A 17,525-nucleotide genomic window follows, 5' to 3' on the forward strand; every position below is an offset into this window, starting at 1 on the left:
AAACATTGTCTCTTGTTAGCATCACTGTAACAGCACAAGAGCCTTATTAAAATGCATTCCAACAATATCCATCCAACAGTGGAAAGGAATTTACTAACAAAACAGTACTTTTCCCCTGAAGCTCACGACACCTAACTGTCCAAAAGAGAATTAAGGAATCTTCCAAAAGAGATTGTAAGGCATATAGAGGAGGAGGAGGAAAAGGGACTATTCAGTGGCATGGACAGAGGTCTGCCTGCCTGTCATTGGCTGTCTTTCTACTACCTCCTAATATATGACTAATGAAAATTATTTTTTCAAATGGTTTAAACATGTAAATCAAGTCATTAAATTAATTAATTATATATAAATGTAATTATCCAGAGTGCATAGTTAAACAATATACAGAACTAAAACTTAGAGCTATAAACAGTTAACACAATATAGTACATGTTGATGTGTGCCTTGAAGTCATTTCCAGCTTATGACAATCTTCAAGTAAGTCTATCTGGGGGTCAACCAGTGGATTTTCATGGCAATTTCAATTCTGGTCTTCCAGAGCCTCAGTCCAACACCCAAACCACTATGCCACACTGGTTCTCTACAATACAGTACTTACCGTAGGTGGATCCACCAACATTGAAATGAGATTCAAGTTTTCAGTAAAAGGGATTTTTCGTATTTTCATCTCTGTCTCCCATAAGTCTTTAAGTAAAAGGTTCCTGAATATCTGATTAAAAGGGCCACAATATGAAAGGAAGCCTGTGCAGAGTAAGACATCTCCCACAAGTCTAGAAAAATAAGGAATCATTAATTAACACACTTCCAGGTTTTGTTTTGTTTTTTAAAAATAAGATTGAGGTAGCAGAGACATGTTCTAAAAACACAGAAATATAAATTAGGATGGCAAAATTGGGTTTGACATCTGTTTTATTTCATATTCTAAAACTAAATATATAGTTATATCAAAAGGCACATACATAACATTAAAGTTAATAAGGCTTCCACTTAGTAATAACCATTTAGTCATTTATAGGCTGATTAGAAGAAACTGATGACACTGACTGGAGCATCACCATGGCTTTTATAACTTTTGGAATCAGCAGCACTTGTTTATTTTGAGAAAAGAATCAAGATCACTGTAACAGAGGCAATTTCTCAGCTTCTAATTTTGTTCATACATCCAGTTTACAGTAGTTTTGCCAGGATTTTAAAATAGCAATAAGAGACAGTCAAAATTCATGACATGCAGGATTGACAATCAGGAAATAGCTATCAACAAATGTGAGTTCTACCTAACTAACAAATAAAACTGTTGATTTCAGTTTGTCCAGCCATGTGTTTCTCTGCAAAATTAATATTTTCCATATTCATAAATTACATAATGCACACATTTCTATATTTACGAAGTGACCACAGACAAACACACAGGATTCCCCCCCCCCCGACATCTTGTTCCATCTATATGAAAGAAAAAACTTCTCAACCCACAAATAGTAAACATCCTTTACAATAAAGGACATTCTATAACAGACAAGCTTTCTGCCTCTCAAATAAGGAACATCTGTAATAATAAGGACCTGGCAACCCTAATCCAGTTCTTCACAATAGAAAGGACTAATGCTCTAAAAGAAAATAACCGTAACTATTTTACTGTACCAAAGATAATTTAAAAATTAGACTCTTCACCTTAATTTTGTTGCATTATCATCTCAGTTATGCAATGCCAGAAGAGGATTAAGAGGCTGTACAGACCGGCCTGGGGGTGGAGTTGGGGCATGGCGTCCACACAACGCATGCCTCGACTCTGCCCCCCCAGGCCAGCATGAAACTGTGTGCCGCACCACATGGTAGGTGGTGTGATGGTGCTCTTCTGGCACTGCGTCTAAATGATGCAGTGCTAAAGGAGCACCCAAAAGCCGCAGCACCAGCAGCTATGCTGCCGTTTCCTTGCCGCATAAAGGAGCAGCTTTTTGTGGCTCTTTTTTGCGCTGAGGAATGGCGAGATCAGGGCTGTGGTGCATGGTTACCGCAGCCCCAATCTGGTACTAAAAGGGGCAGCCTGTACAGCCCCTAATTCCCCTTGGCTTCACAAGGGACTATATAGGTTCAAGAATAATCACTATTTATACTTTCCTTATGTTTTGTTGCTATCTTAAAACAAATTCATTTGCTTTCTTTCCAAAGTATCATACCTGTTTGTCTGCGCTTTAAATTCTTTACTTTGCTGGGTCCATCTAATTTTCTCTCCACTCAAGCCATCTATAAGTGTAGAGGCTGCCTGCATCTTATTCCTACATGTTTCTGCATCATTCAAGAGGTCCTAAAATTTGGAAGTGACATATTACATTACACTTTCCAAATAACCATCACAGTAGTTGTTTACTTTAAAACAAACTATAAACCTAAATCTTTAAATCAGATACACAAAAGATCAGTTATGACATAAATGAGGACTGGATTAAACAAAAAAAGGTGACAGCATTCTCAACAGTTTCATGAACATATGTAGTTACTACTGTTTCCCAAGAGTTTCCCAATAAGCCTAGGAACCTTACTGATAGGGCACCAGATTCCATGATGTCTTAAATTTGCCCATGCCTTTTAGATCACTATACTTGGCAGCAGTCATTACTCTACTTTTGATTGAATTCACTTTTAACAAACAAGCAAACAAATGCAAAATCAGTTAGATGGAAAAAAGAATCTGAGCTGGATATAAACCAGTTATGTTTTTAACTTTTGTATGTTTGTGTAATTTTATACTGTTTTTAGCTAGTTGATTTTAACTGACTTTTAAATTTTTATTGTAAAGTTTTAAATGGTTTCATTTCTGAGATGCTTTCTGAGAGAAAGGCAGCATAGAATGAAACAATTAAAGTGATGTACCAGTCCTATTTTAATACTAAACAAGAGGAACATCAAGAATGAAAAGCAAATAAACTTCTGTGGGAGAGCTGCAACATGACAAGCAGTTGTAGAGTGATCTTGTAGCACTTTTGAGACTAACTGAAAGAAAGAAATAGGCAGCATGACCTTTCACAGACTAAAGTCTGTTTCCTCAGATGGAAAATGACAAGCAGACCAACTATTTTGTGAATTACCACAGTTTTAACAAAATTTATTTATTTGTATTTATTTATTTCAAGGATTTATACCCCACCTTTCTCCCACAATGAGATTCATCCTATTGATTGGTTATAATAAAAACCAATTTTAGGCAGCATGCCCAAACTGCACTTCATGCTGTGCTTATGTTTGCACTTGTCAAACTGCCCAGCACAGTGACAAGGACAGATAAAACTATGAGCTGATTCCTCTGTGCATTCCCATAAATGGCTAACAGAGTAAGGCTCTACATGTTCATTTTGTAACTGGCGCACAGTCAACTGAAGAGGTCAGAGAAACACAGGGCATGCCCTAGAAAGAAAGGCAAGGATTTCAGCTATAATTGACTAGGGATGTAACCTTGACAAATTTCATTCTCACAAATAAGAATAAATAATTTTACCATGTTTGTCCTTGCTGTGAGAAAATAATTGAAAACTGCAGTTTTCACAGTCTTTTTTTTTTTCAGTTCAGAATTTACTCTGTGTAAAAGGTTGCAATTTGTTTGGAGGTCTTTAAACAGAAGCTGGATGACCATCTGTCAGGGATGCTTTGATTGAGGTTTCCTGCATGGAAGGGGGTTAGACTAGATGGCCCTTGCGGTCTCTTCCAACTAAATGATTTTATGACATTTTCTGTGCAGAAAACAAGTTCAAGTTCCTTTGTTATTTTTTGCACAGAAGACACTGTCTTCCATATAGAAAACTTGTTTTCTGCACAGAAATGTTATTTCCCTACAGGAAAAATTCCATTTTTTTTGGTGAGAATCCATGTGCATTTTCCATGCACAGTGGCTCTTAAACATTGAAAAATTTCAACCATTTAGGATTGCCCCCATCAGATTTTCCTCACACTTGTGAAACCCATTTTTTCAAAAAAATTTTCAATATTCTTTCCATCCCAATAAATGACAGATTACTTCTTTGTCTTCAGTGGTCCTTTAACCATTCCTGTCATGGCAAGTGTTCCATCACCTCTGGTAATCATAATGAGAGAAGCTCCAGGCTTCCTCTGCACCTTGAAGCTGGAGAGAGGTGGTGGTCATTTCTGAGGTTGTGTCACACATAGTGAAGTTATGCACAAGACCCTTGTTCTACTCTCAAGGTCAAAGCTGAGAAGAAAAGCTGTTGGTTTCTATTTTGCCACATCTCCCATGGACACCATTCCAAGTGCCTAGGCAGTTCAGTGTCAAGATAATCCACTGAAAACCAGATACAGTTGGAGCAGAGATTGTGCCTGAACCTGTGAGGCCAGGGTCAAAGGGGATTCTAGTGACCACAGCTTTTGGCTTGACGAATGAAGCCAGTAAAAATTTAGGGGGACCTGCTTTATTATGAGCAAGGGACATGGACTCATTAGGGAAAATGTTGGCAGGTGTAGAAATTAAGAAGTTGAATGGTGGGGATGTCAAAGCCTTGCCAAACTAGTACAGTTAGAAGTGGCAAGGCATATTTTAAATCTGCGAAAGTGCCAGATTGATTCCTCTATGGCCTCCAACAGATAGGCCAAAAGAAGTGGGGGATGGAGCCGGTGGTCAGGATGGAGGCAATGGAAAAAAGTGATAGTGTGACACCTGCAATGGCTATAAGTACAACATGCCAAAACCAGAAGTCTAAGATGGGGCATGGGGTGAAGGGTGGGAGAGGGCATGATAGTGCATTGCCAGTGTTTTACTGGGCACATTTCTGCTCTGATGCCTAGTAGAGGGTCACAGGTGAGACTATGTGCATTGTCAAAAGGGGAGGCCATCCAATAAGATGCATCTAGGCAGCAGGCAATCACTGGCAGTGTGTTCTTGTAATGGCGCACATGGATGAGGGGAGGGCAAAAGTAAAAAAAAACAAACCAAGCAGTACAGCTTGGCCCCATGCTGTGTGGTCGTGGTGTGCGCATGCAGGCTGCCTTGGGAGTGGGCAGTGCAGTCAGTGAGGTCTCAGTCCACTCTCAGAAGAAGCAGCTTCGGTCACTCTTTCCTGTCTATTTGCTTGACCCCTAAATCTCCCAGCCTTGAGGAGGAGGAGAAAGAGTGCTGTCCAAAGAAAAGTGAACAACACAAAGTAATAAGTGAACAATTCCTCATGACTTGCTTTTTATTTTCCTGTATGTTTGATTTTCATTAAAGCAAAAAAGCCATGCTGTTCCCAAGACACTGAACCATAAGCTTAACCACCAGGGCACCAGTGAACATGCTCACCACAAGCTCATCACAGTCCTTTTATACTTGTATAAAAGTGTTTAATTGTTGTAGAGATCTGCATAGATTTCCAACTAAGACTTTACTAAAAAACAAAGGGCTTTACCTTTACCAAAAAAGAAAAGTTTCAAGACAAAAAAGAAATTAGTCAAAAAAAAAAAAAACAACCAAAAGGATAGTTTACAAGATGTTCTCATTTTACCATTTTTTCCTTCATTGCTGCATCAAACTTTGCTTGTACTTTATCCAGTTCTGCCTGCTTCTCATCTAGCAATTCTTGAGCTTTTGCTAATTCTGCATTTGCTACTTTTAAACGTCCTTCCTGTTTTGCCAAGTTAGCCTATAATGAAAAATGTAGTGATAAGTTTTGTTGTGTCTTCCACAACTAGACATAATATTTTCCTTTTCTTAGCTTTTAAGAAAGTGTGTTGATGGGATGGGAAACTAATACTAGCTTGATGAAATTAGCTGTTTGACTGGAAACCATCCAAAGTATTTGGCCTCAAAACTATTTTATTCTTTTCCCTCTGTCAAGGATGAACTGAAGTTGCAAGTAGATGATATAGCAAGAGATCCATGAGTACATAGCCTAGAATTTGTTTTGAGATTTATTTATTTTTAAAAAAAGCCATTGCTATCTATGTTCATTGATCTTACAATCCAGAATTTTCCTTCACTGGAGCTATTACATGAAGCTTAAATAAACAAGATTTATTTCTCCTTACAATATCTACAAACATAATGGAACCAAATATTGTCATTTACCTTCAGGGGCAATACTTCTCTGTTTATGCCATAAAATATTGCCATGGCCAGTGTCCACGAAAGGAGTCCTGCCACATTGCCACATACTTTTTTTACCATTCTCAAAAGTATAATCATCCATTTGAAAATAGGGCTGCAGTAATTCTACTGTCTCTTCATTGATTGAATCTTTGGCAAACTGCTGGAGACTCTGCAGAAATGGCCCACTCATAAGCTGGAAGTAAACAGACAAAACAAAACCCATCCTTAGACACTATTTTTTCTATCCCATTTCCAACTGTATTAATTTTCTGAAGACAAGCATCTTTTTACAGTTGTAACTTTTTAAAAAACCTCAGCTGTTTTTAAAATTGAAACATCTTTAATTAACAGCTGTAGCTATGCAGCTGCTTACTGTTATCTGCTGGTAAGATGTTCTAATGAATTGACCAAAGGTATAGGACTTTTTCTAAACATCATAACTGGTGACCTCCTCCAACAATCTGGGTTCATTTATTAGAAGTGTACCACATGGTGTTCTGGTGAATAGCAAAGCGTAGTACCAAGAGATAAGTGATGTTTGGAGTTAATAAACGCTTAAAGGATTTTCTCAAGGGGAAGAGAGAAGCAAGGAGATGGGGGATAGGAATCTTATTATCATTTATTTTTCATAGATGTGGTTTTCTCACAATTTTACCCTCTCAGGTATGGGTCATATCCAGACCTTTACTTTCAAATCATGTTTGCATTTGTGTTGTGATCTTAATTTGTACAAGAATTACTACATAAAAAATAGGCCAGCATCCTGTTAATAACACATGAAGTATAAATCCAACTTATGCCTGCATAACTCACTTTGTTGATCATTGTGGAAGAACTCTCTACCTACTGCACAATGACGTAGCTTCCCTCACCTACCTTTCAAGCTGCTGCTTGCCACTCCAACATGACCATTTGTTGGCTGGTGGAGAATTGGGAGCAGGAAGGAGAGACATATCCAGCCAACCTCCTATGGGCAGCTGAACAGTAATGACATCCTCCAGGGATCTTAGAAGCATAGAATTGGATGACACCTCAAGGGCCATCAAGTCCAACCCCTTGCCATGCACAAATACACAATTAAAGCACTTCTGAAAGATGCCCATTCAACCCATTTAAGGATCTCCAAAGGAGAGTCCATCACTCTCCAAGGCAGTCTATTTCACTGTTAAACAGTTCTTACAGTAAAGAGGTTCTTCTTGATGTTTATGTGGAATCTCCCAGGGTGGCATTCCAGCTCAGTATGGAAATCTGGTAATACTGCCAATTAGACAGGGTGAAATGTAGGAATACTTGGAATCTATATTAAGCAGTATGGGGCTACTGCAGTATGAGCTTGTGGTAGAAAAAAAAAGCTTACAGAAAATCCATCTTAAAAAGAAAAAGAAAATCCATCTTAGGAGAAGACAAAAGAAGCTGACCTAAGGCTGGTTAGAAGGGCCCCTAAAAGATGGCTCTTATGCGTGAGTGTAAATTAACATCCACTGTTGGGGTTGGATTCTCATGGATGCTCTTTCCAGAACAAAGGAAAACAAAGAGACTAACTAAATTCTTGAGAGAATGGAGGAAGTGAGGTCTGCAAGTAAGATGGAAGTAAAAGGCTTGAGCACATAGAGTAAAGAAAGATAAAGAGGCATGAAACAAAAGGGCAGTATTATCTACACTCCCCTCCCTCACTAATCACTTTACAAATGTTGATACCCTTTTGCCTCCAACACAAGAAACCTACTTCGGGTGGCAGAGCATAAGAAGTGCTGAATTGTCTCTCTCCACATCCTGCAAGGAGAGCCATTCTAGAGTATTGTTGGCTGATATAGCTGGTGCACATCTGAAGACACTCATAGGATGCTTATCACTGTGCATCCAGCTAGAGGACCATAGCTGGACACTTCTCCCCTACCTTCCACTCTCCAGTAGCCTGCATGTGGCCATGTCGGGAGAGACCATAACAGTTTAAAAGTGGGGTAGAGATGAGGAAGAGACATGTTGTAGCCTGTGCACAACTTTACAATGTGTCTCACAACCCTGGCTCTTGGCTATAGCTTTGGATCTTAATGACAGCAAATGCAATACATCTCATGGAACAGGACTTTTCTGCTTGCACCTTCCTGCTGCACCTTCCTCCACTTAAAAGCCACCTATGAGATCAACAGACAAGATGGGGCATTATTTGAGGCAGTGCAAGGCTTGAATCTGAAGAGGGAAACTGGTGAAAACTGAGGATTCATTTATGGAAGGAGCGGTTGCATCCAAGCCATTGCAGTGGGGGGTTTTTGGGGTTTTTTTTTTTTAATGTCAAGATCACTTGGAATTATTATTTACTTTCAAGGACTCGCCCCAGGATGGTTTCACACAAGGCCTCTCTGGATCCATGGTGACTGGGTCTATTTTCTTTTGGAATAGTAAGAGACAACAGTCCATTATCCTCATAATCAGGTGAGGGGGTTTGGCAAGTTTTCTAACTGTTGCAATATCTGCTGGTTTGATAGTCTGCAAAAGAAAAAATAATTTTGCTTCCTGAGTAAAATTTTAGAAAAATACTGGGAAATTACATAATATTTCATTCAATCATATCTCTCTAAACAATGTTGTATGTGGAATAATGAAACGATGAATTTCCAGTGAGGACAGCAGAAATTTCAGTGAGAGAAACATAGTCTTACCAAAGTAAATCTAAACTACATTTCCAAACTTGCTAAAATCAAGTATTCTTAATGAAACTCAGATTATATCTGATTGATGTTACACAGAGGCTTTAGCATCAAGCAACACTTCCTGAAAGAAACAAATCAAAATAGGGAAAACCTACATAACAACAGATAGCACAAATCTTTGACAGATTTCCTGTCTTAGTTTCTCTGACTTTCCCATGCCCCAGTTGAAACCTCCTTGTTTTCTTGTTTCATTAATTCACATATAGTTTAATGCTTGGAAATTTACTGACATGTTAATGAGAAATTTACATGTGGTATTTATAATAAAGCCAGATAGGCAGTACTATAGTACATTATGTATATTACACAATTCATATACTTGTTGTATTGTTTTCTTCAATTACCTGTGATTTGCATGAATTATTACAATTTAAAAAAAATATATATCACTCACATTCAAAGCAGCTTCAGCTTCTTCTAATGCTGGTCTAGCTGCCTCAAGCTTTTCCTCTGCTACCACTTTTTCTGAATCAATTTCATCTACAATCTTTTGTGCTTTGTCTTTGACACCTTGAACTTCATTTTTCACTTTAGCTGATGCCTCGGCACTTACTGTCACTTCTGCCAGCACCTATTATAATAAAATAAAACTATGTAGGGTTATATTGATTATAATGTAGAATCTAAAAATTAGAGTGGAAAGGAAAACACAAATGGAGCTTGAGCCCAATTCATAATAATCAACCAACTCTCCCTGCATAAATAACATCCTTTTGGAAAATATATTGTAAAATTAGAAGTGCAAAACGGCAGAATGTATGCATTCCAATCATATTAGTCTAGAAGTCTGAATAATGTCAGTTTATTTTAAGTTCAGTCCAAACAACATCTTAATGCAGTTGGTACTCACTTTGTCTGCTTTTACAGAAGCCAAAGCCAGTTCCTTCTCTTTCACTGCCAATTCCTGAGAGAGTTTAGCAACAGACTCACTTGCCTCCATCAGTTTAGAAAGACCTATAATAATGATAAAAAATAAAAGAAATTGATTTTCCTATTTTGCTATTTCATAGGACAAGAATATATTGATTTAATATGAACTAATATATTTTAGTGAATATAACTGCTGTTGTTGGGTGCCTTTAAGTTGTTTCCACGTCATGGTGACCTTAAGGGCAACCTATCATGGGATTTCCTTGGCGAGATTTGTTCAGATGGAGTTTGCCTTTGCCTTCTTCTGAGGCTCACAGTGTGTGACTTGTCCAAGATCACCCAGTGGGTTTCTATGGCTGAGCAGGGATTCGAAACCTGGTCTCCAGAGTCACAGTCCAACACTTAAACCATTACACTGCATTAATCTCAATGAATGACAGTTCATCACACTGTTAAAAAAAAAAAAAACTCAAGTAGGAATGAGTACAAAATCATAATGTCATTTAGATTGGTGAACTGGCCAAATCTATCTTATTTGATCCAGCAGGTTTTAAATGACAGTTTGGATTTACTGTGAAGGTTCTTTTAGGGATGGCCACGATGATTGGGTTTATCCTCATGTGCCAACCGGTCATGCAGGAGCATAGCAATCTTTTTCAGTTATTGCCACTGAGCACTATCCCTTCATTGTCAGTTTTGTTATCTAGCCTGATGTTCTGTACATGCTGAATGAAACTTGTCTAACTTATAGTGCCTAATAAAAGTGGAAGGTTCTTTCCAACCTGCTGCCTCACAAATATTTTGTATTGAAGTAGAAACAGAAAATGCCATACTGGTTGCCATAGATCATGGTGAATGAGGCCATATCAGCTGAGGTCTTGGTGTTTTCTCCTAGTCATAGCCTATATTAATGCAAGTGTGGAGCCACCTGCCAACTGCAGTTTTTGTAGCTCTGTTACCTAATGTCCATGGACTGTATAACATGAGCATTGCTTCGGTTCACCAAATATCTTTTGTTCTTTCCAAATAAATTTGAACTGCTCTTCTCACATCCAAAGTATGTCATCTGTGTTCTTCCGGATGCTTTGGTTTTGGGCAGAAAAATGGTAATCACTCCTGGCATCATTTTCCATGGGTGTTTTGGCAGAAAAGTTGCATCCATAGATAAAACTATTCTGTCTGGTTCTATTTTACACAAGTTTACATTCAAGGAGCCCTGGTGGCGGAGTGTTAAAATGCCTGTACTGCAGCCACTTGCTCACAAACCACAAGATTGTGAGTTCAGTACCAACAAATGGGCTCAGGCTTGACTCAGGCTTGCATCCTTCCAAGGTTGCTAAAATGAGTACCCAGGTCGTTGGGAGCAATTAGCTTACACTTTGTAAAATGCTTAGGGAGTGCTTAAGTAGAGAAATGTACTTGCTATTGCTATTCTTTGATAATGTTGCTAATTCTGATATATGTCTAGCTGATGTAATGGCAATTAAGAATGCTACTTTATATGTCAACATCCTCAATATTACCTCTTGTGTTGGTTTGAAGGGTGTTTTGGTCAACCTGTTTGGTACCAAGTTTAGGTCCCAGTTTGGAAACCTGTGATATGTGGGATACAGTTTTATAGTTGCTACTCTTAGGAACTGTTTTATGTGTGGGTGACCTGATAGAGGATTCCCTTCCATATCTGTCACTACTGACAATGCAGATATTTGTCTCTTTAGTGCATTTGACCTAAGGCCATCTTGCAAGAACTGTAACATATGCATCATTTTTATGTCATTTATATTTAGGGTTTTATCCATACACCATTTTCCAAATGTTTTCCATGTTCTTGAATATATGGCTTTTGTTGATTCTCTGTGGAATGCCAAGATTGTATCCACTATCTCTGCTGAGTTGCATGCTAACAGTAACCTTGACCTTTGACTCTCTATGCTGTCAGACTGAGCCAGCTTGTATTTGGATGTTGTATTGGGCCCTGACTCAGAAGGTTGAGTCATTGTGGTAGTCTCATTGGATGGCCCACTGCCATGTTCATCAGAAGTTGAAACCATGGCCCTTGAGGCCAATACGGTGCTATCAAAGCTACTGTTGCTTTTCTCTTTTGTATTATCTTTAGAACTTTTTGCTTTATTTGTACTGGTGGTAAGGCATAATGCCACTGAGTTGTTAAAGTGTTGTGTGCTATTGCATTTCTGCTTCCATTTACTGAAATAAATCTGGGTAACATTGTATTCTTCGCTGTTGCAAAAAGGCCTATCTGAAGTAGACCTCATGTCTCCTGTATTTCTTGAAAAACACAGTCATTCAACATCGATTCTCTGAGTGCATCCTGTATTTGGTTAGGTAATCTGCTTTCGTATTCCATATGCCCTTGATGTATGTAGCTGTTATTGATTGTAAATGTTTCTCTGTCCAATGAAATAATTTCTTTGATTCTTTCACTAATAATGCTGAAAGCAGTCCTCGCTGCTTCATTGTGTATCCTTTGACTGTTATGTTGTCTGTCCATATTTGAACATGTTGTCCTTTCACTTGTATCATAAAAGCCATCAGAGATAGTCTCACTGCCTTTAATTATAAGTAATTTATACTGTGTTTCTTGTCCATTTGTGGCCATATTCTTTGATATAAGTCTGACAGTGAGCTCCGCATCCTAAAAGACTGGCATCTGTTGTGATTTACACATAATCTGGAGTTATTTTGAGTCCTTTTGTCAGGTTGTTGTTGTGTAACCACCATTTCACCTAAGTTTTTAAGTGATTTGGTATGTCTATCATATAATGTCTTTTCTTTCCTGTCACCTGCTGATGTGGCATCAGTAATCATAGAATCATTGAGTTGGAAGAGATCACAAGGGCCCTCGAGTCCAATCCCCTGCCATGCAGGAACTCACAATCAAAGCATCCCCGACAGATGGCTATCCAGCCTCTGTTTAAAGACCTCCAAAGAAGGAGACTCCACCACACTCCAAGGGAGTGTGTTCCACTGTCAAACAGCTCTTACTGTCAGGAAGTTCCTCCAAATGTTAAGGTGGAATCTCTTTTCCTGTAGCTTATATTAATTGTTCTGTGCAAATTTGATAAGCATGCCTTCTATTCCTTCATCCAAGTCATTCATAAAGATGTTGAATAGCACTGGCCCAGGACAAAACCCTGCGGCACCCCACTAGTCACTTCTCTTCAGGATGAAGAGGAGCCATTGTTGAGCACCCTTTGAGTTTAGGTGATCAGCCAATTACAAATCCACTTAACAGTTGCCTTGTCTAGCCCACATTTTACAAGCTTGTTTGCAAGAATATCGTGGGGAAGTTTGTCAAAGGCCTTATTGAAATCAAGATATACTATATCCACAGCATTCCCTTCATCTAACAAGCTGGTAATTTTATCAAAAAAAGAGATCAGATTAGTCTGGCATGACTTGTTTCTCAGAAACCCATGTTGACTTTTTGTGATTATGGAATTGTTTTCTGAATGTTCACAGATTCTCTGTTTAATGATCTGCTCTAGAATCTTTCCTCGTATTGATGTCTGACTAACTGGATGATAATTGTTGGGATCCTCTTTTTTTTCCCTTTTTGAAGATGGAGACAATGCTTGCCCTCCTCTAATCTGCTGGGACTACTCCTGTTCTCCAGGAGTTCTCAAAAATTATTGCTAATGGTTCTGAGATTACATTTGCTAATTCTTTTAATACCCTTGGATGTAGTTCATCTGGTCCTGGAGACTTACATTCGTTTAGATTAACCAGGCATTCCTGTACTTCCTCTTTACTTATTCTGTGCTGCATTTCTCCTATTGTGTCCTTTGCTCCATTTTTATCAGGCTGAGCACCCTTTTTCTTTTCTGAGAACACTGAGGCAAAGCAGGCATTTAGTAATTCTCCCTTTTCTCTGTCCCCTTTTAGAATTTCGCAATTTTCTCCATGCAGTGGCCCTACCACAATACCTACACAAGAACTCCAATCCAGGATAAAAAAGAAGCACAAAAACATTGGTAGACCGAGCCAAAAGGATCTGTGAACCCCACTTCCTGGAAGATGAATTGAAGCACCTAGACTGGGCTCTACAGGCTAATGGTTACTCCAGCTCAGACATCAGAAGGGCAGCCAGACCTAGAAAAACCCATAGAAGTGGAGACAAACAACCATCCAAAGGGAAGGTATTTTACCATACATCAAAGGAGTCACAGATAGAATAGGGAAAGTGATGAGGAAACACCTCCAAATGGTCTACAAACTAAACAAGAAAATCCAGCAAATGCTGCACTCAGCGAAGGACAGGAGAGACTCTCTCATGGCCACAGGAGTTTACTACATACTGTGCAGCTGCAGACAAGTCTACATAGGGACCACCAAATGCAGTGTTCAAACACAAATCATGGAACACAAGAGACACTGCAGACTGGGTCAGCCAGAAAAAATCAGCAGTAGCAGAACATATTACAAACCATCCTGGGCACAAACTACCCACAGATGGAATTTACCTTGAGAGAAGTTATAATAAATAAATCCAATGGCTGAAAGAATACAGAACATTTAATCATATGTGGTTAGACTGTCCAAAAATAGGAAGATTCTGGACATAGATATTTGATGTTCAGTCCATTTGCTTTCTTACTGTCATTTTTATTTGAAAGTGAAAGCAGAGATCGAAAGATACAGAGCTGATGTTAAAGTTGTTTGGTGTGGTGAGGCTAGAGGATGCAAAACACTGGACATATTTAAAGGCAGTTAATGTACAAAAATGGCTGGACAGAATTTGGTCCACAGTCTTAAATGAAAAGTTATCTATAAACACTGACAACAGCTTTGAAATACTTGAGAAACATCTTTTGCAATGGGGATATTCTATGACTCTTTGGAATAGACATGGAAAATAGTTTAAAGGGGTTAACTATCTTAAAAAAGAATAAAGGTTTTGGAGATAATGTTTTTGTTGCATGGTTGTTGGAATGATGAGAGTGTCTTCAGACTGAGTTGTATTTTTATACAGATTTAGATATTATATTGGTTCATGGTAAAACTAATACACACACACACTCTCTCTTATTGAGGAGAAAGTCCCACTAAAGTTAATGGGGCTTACCTCAGCATCTTGCACTGCTAAAAACTGATATTCACCTGTCACTGGGGAAAAAAAGGGTGCCAAATGACAATCTCTTTGAAGGGTATAACAAAGCATAATTTTATCTTACCTATTTGCATGCGCTCGGCTTGTTCATTAATGTTGGCTAGTTTATCACTATAAACATCTTTGTAACCATTAATGAAAGACAGATAAGATTTCGGAGTGACATGAGCTCTTCGTCGATATCTGCAATGTTCAACATCAATAACAGTTGGGATTAAATAATTATGCATTAATCTGATAAAATCCCAAACAAATACACAGTTTAATTCATACAATTCTATACAGGCCAGAGAATATTCTGTTGCCAACTTCTTGGACTGTTCGTACAACTTTAATGGACAGAATTTAAGCTAATATTAGCTAATAAAACAATGAGCTGTGTTTGAATGTGTATGTGTGAGTCCACAGAAAACTGGCTAAGGTACAGGTTGGTAGGGGAAGAAAGCCAGATGTTCTGGAATGTAAACAAGATAAGAAACACCCCCACAATTGTATGCAAGAGAGGTAGGTAAAGAGACACTATCTTGACCCTCTTCAGAGGTGCTCTGTTTAGGGCAGGTAAAATAGTTGCAACTTCTAGTGAACCTCAGGCAGATGAACATCAGTAGTGAACCTCTCTGGAACGGTTTATTTTGACTGATCAGTTGACAAGATGAGTGGGCATGGGGAGAAGATAAAAATAAGCTCAAAGTTATTATCATGCTGCTTTGAACATGCCTCCAATGCAGAAGGCACTATTGATTAATAGTGAAGTTCCTGATAACCCTGACATGCTACCCTAAAACATACATTTATGCTGTACTGGTAAAACAGACATCCAGGCTAGATTAAGAATAGACATTACTTATGTAATAATGACTGCTGTTAAAGGTTTAGCGAGAGGATTAATCCTCAAATGTCTGTGTTTTCACAGAAGCCTCTTTAGAGATGTGTAATAGGGCCTAAATACCCCAAAGGCATCAAATACAAAGAGACAGAGAAAGAGCATAAAATGTATATTCTGCCTCCCCCCAAATATATGTCTCTCTGTGTTTGTATGTATATGTATGTATGTTCCAGTAACAAAGATCAACCTTTAAAGCTGGACAATTACAAAATTATCACATAGACGTCAAACAGTACCTTTGAAAATAATTTTCACAGCTTTCTGAAACTAGGTCATGAAAGATGCCCATTGTTTCTACCACTTGTGCTTTAACTTCAGGAGAACAGACGATGTTAAACCCTGACAGGAAATAATTTGATACAGCCACAAGGGCTTCCTTGGGCCATCTAGTGAACCAGTCCATGGTGCAGCCAGATATGAGACCAGGAAATTTCAGAGAACGTGCTCGGAATTTTTCACCAACCTAGCAAGAATAATAATTTAAAAATAAATAAATTGACCATCATGTAGGGGGCAATGCATCTAGCCTAACGTATTTGTGGAAACATTTCAGTTTGGAATTCCCTCACATAAACTCAACTCCTACTGTATATATGAGATAATCTGGCTCTATGTACACATGTTATTGCTGCTGTTGCTCCTGAATGTTGTGTCCCTCCAAGTCATTTTTTACTTATGATGACTCTAAGGTGAACTTATCCTGGGGTTTTCTTGGCAAGCTTCTTCAGAGAGGGTTTGCCATTGCCATTCTCTGAGGCTGAGAGAGTGTGACTTGCCCAAGGTCAGCCAGTGGGCTTTTATGCTCAAGCGGGGAAATGAACCCTGATCTCCAGAGTTGTAGTCCAACACTTCATTGGAGGAGTGGCTTAGAGAACTTGGCAAATTTAGTCTGGAGAAAAAAAGGTTAAAAGATGATATGATATCCCTGTTTAAATATATGAAGGGACGTCATATTGAGGATGCATCAAGTTTGTTTTCTGCAGTTCCAGAGAACTGGATCTGGAGCAATGGGTTCAAACTATAGGAAAAGAGATTCCACCTAAACATTATGAGGAACTTCCTGATGGTAAGAGCTGTTCGACAGTGGAACACACTGTTTTGAAGTGTGGTGGAGTCTCCTTCTTTGGAGGTCTTTAAACAGAGGCTGGATGGCCATCTGTCAGGGTGCTTTGATTGTGATTTCCTGTATGGCAGGGGGTTGGACTGGATGGCCCTTGTGGTCTCTTCCAACTCTATGATTCTATTCTGTGAGTCTATGAAACTGCCAAGATATTAAACATTTAACTGTGAGGAACACATTTCTGTTAAAAAAAGAAGAAGAAGAAAATAATACCATTTATTTATACATTCTTAGAATGCCTCATTAACCTTCAACGAGACAAAGAAAAGAACTCATAATATGTCCCATGTAAGCCGAGATGCTTTTACAGGTAACTCACTGGAGAAAAGCAGAGGACAACATGAAGATTTTTCCTTGATCGTGTTATAAAATATTCATAAAGATTATCAAAAGTAGGAGGCACTCTTGGTAGCTCTTTTTTCATTACAGGTATCAGGCTTTGAGTTATTTCATCCATTTCATCTCGAGGGAATAAATTCGAAATCTTATTGGAAAAGCAAAAGGAAAATTAACATCCATGTAACAACAGTTTGCAAATTACAACTCTGTGTTCCCATATATTTCTTCTGGTTAGGCCTCAGTAGAAACACCCCCAGAACCATTTTTATGCCTTTCAGCCTCTCATAAACTGTCCACTATGGCCAAATCAGAAATTCCCCTTTAAAACAAGCAGGAAATGCTCATTTAAAAAGAGGCTTTTTAATAGTTTGTTACTAGAATTTTAAGAGCAAACATCACTGAAA

General features: G+C 38.5%; 1 protein-coding gene across 1 annotated transcript in view; it reads right to left on the reverse strand.

The window, feature by feature from the left end:
* The window catches only part of DNAH8 (dynein axonemal heavy chain 8), a 204,000-nt gene that overhangs the window by 50,662 nt on the left and 135,813 nt on the right, over positions 1 to 17,525 (reverse strand). Inside the window, 11 exon segments of the mRNA XM_042456521.1 lie at positions 599 to 770; positions 2,175 to 2,302; positions 5,484 to 5,621; positions 6,047 to 6,142; positions 6,144 to 6,260; positions 8,387 to 8,554; positions 9,173 to 9,349; positions 9,629 to 9,732; positions 14,841 to 14,959; positions 15,899 to 16,125; positions 17,102 to 17,266. Of these exon segments, the coding sequence (XP_042312455.1) occupies positions 599 to 770; positions 2,175 to 2,302; positions 5,484 to 5,621; positions 6,047 to 6,142; positions 6,144 to 6,260; positions 8,387 to 8,554; positions 9,173 to 9,349; positions 9,629 to 9,732; positions 14,841 to 14,959; positions 15,899 to 16,125; positions 17,102 to 17,266 (1,611 nt within the window).

This window comes from Sceloporus undulatus, chromosome 1, assembly GCF_019175285.1.
Source record: "Sceloporus undulatus isolate JIND9_A2432 ecotype Alabama chromosome 1, SceUnd_v1.1, whole genome shotgun sequence".
Classification (NCBI taxonomy): domain Eukaryota; kingdom Metazoa; phylum Chordata; class Lepidosauria; order Squamata; family Phrynosomatidae; genus Sceloporus; species Sceloporus undulatus.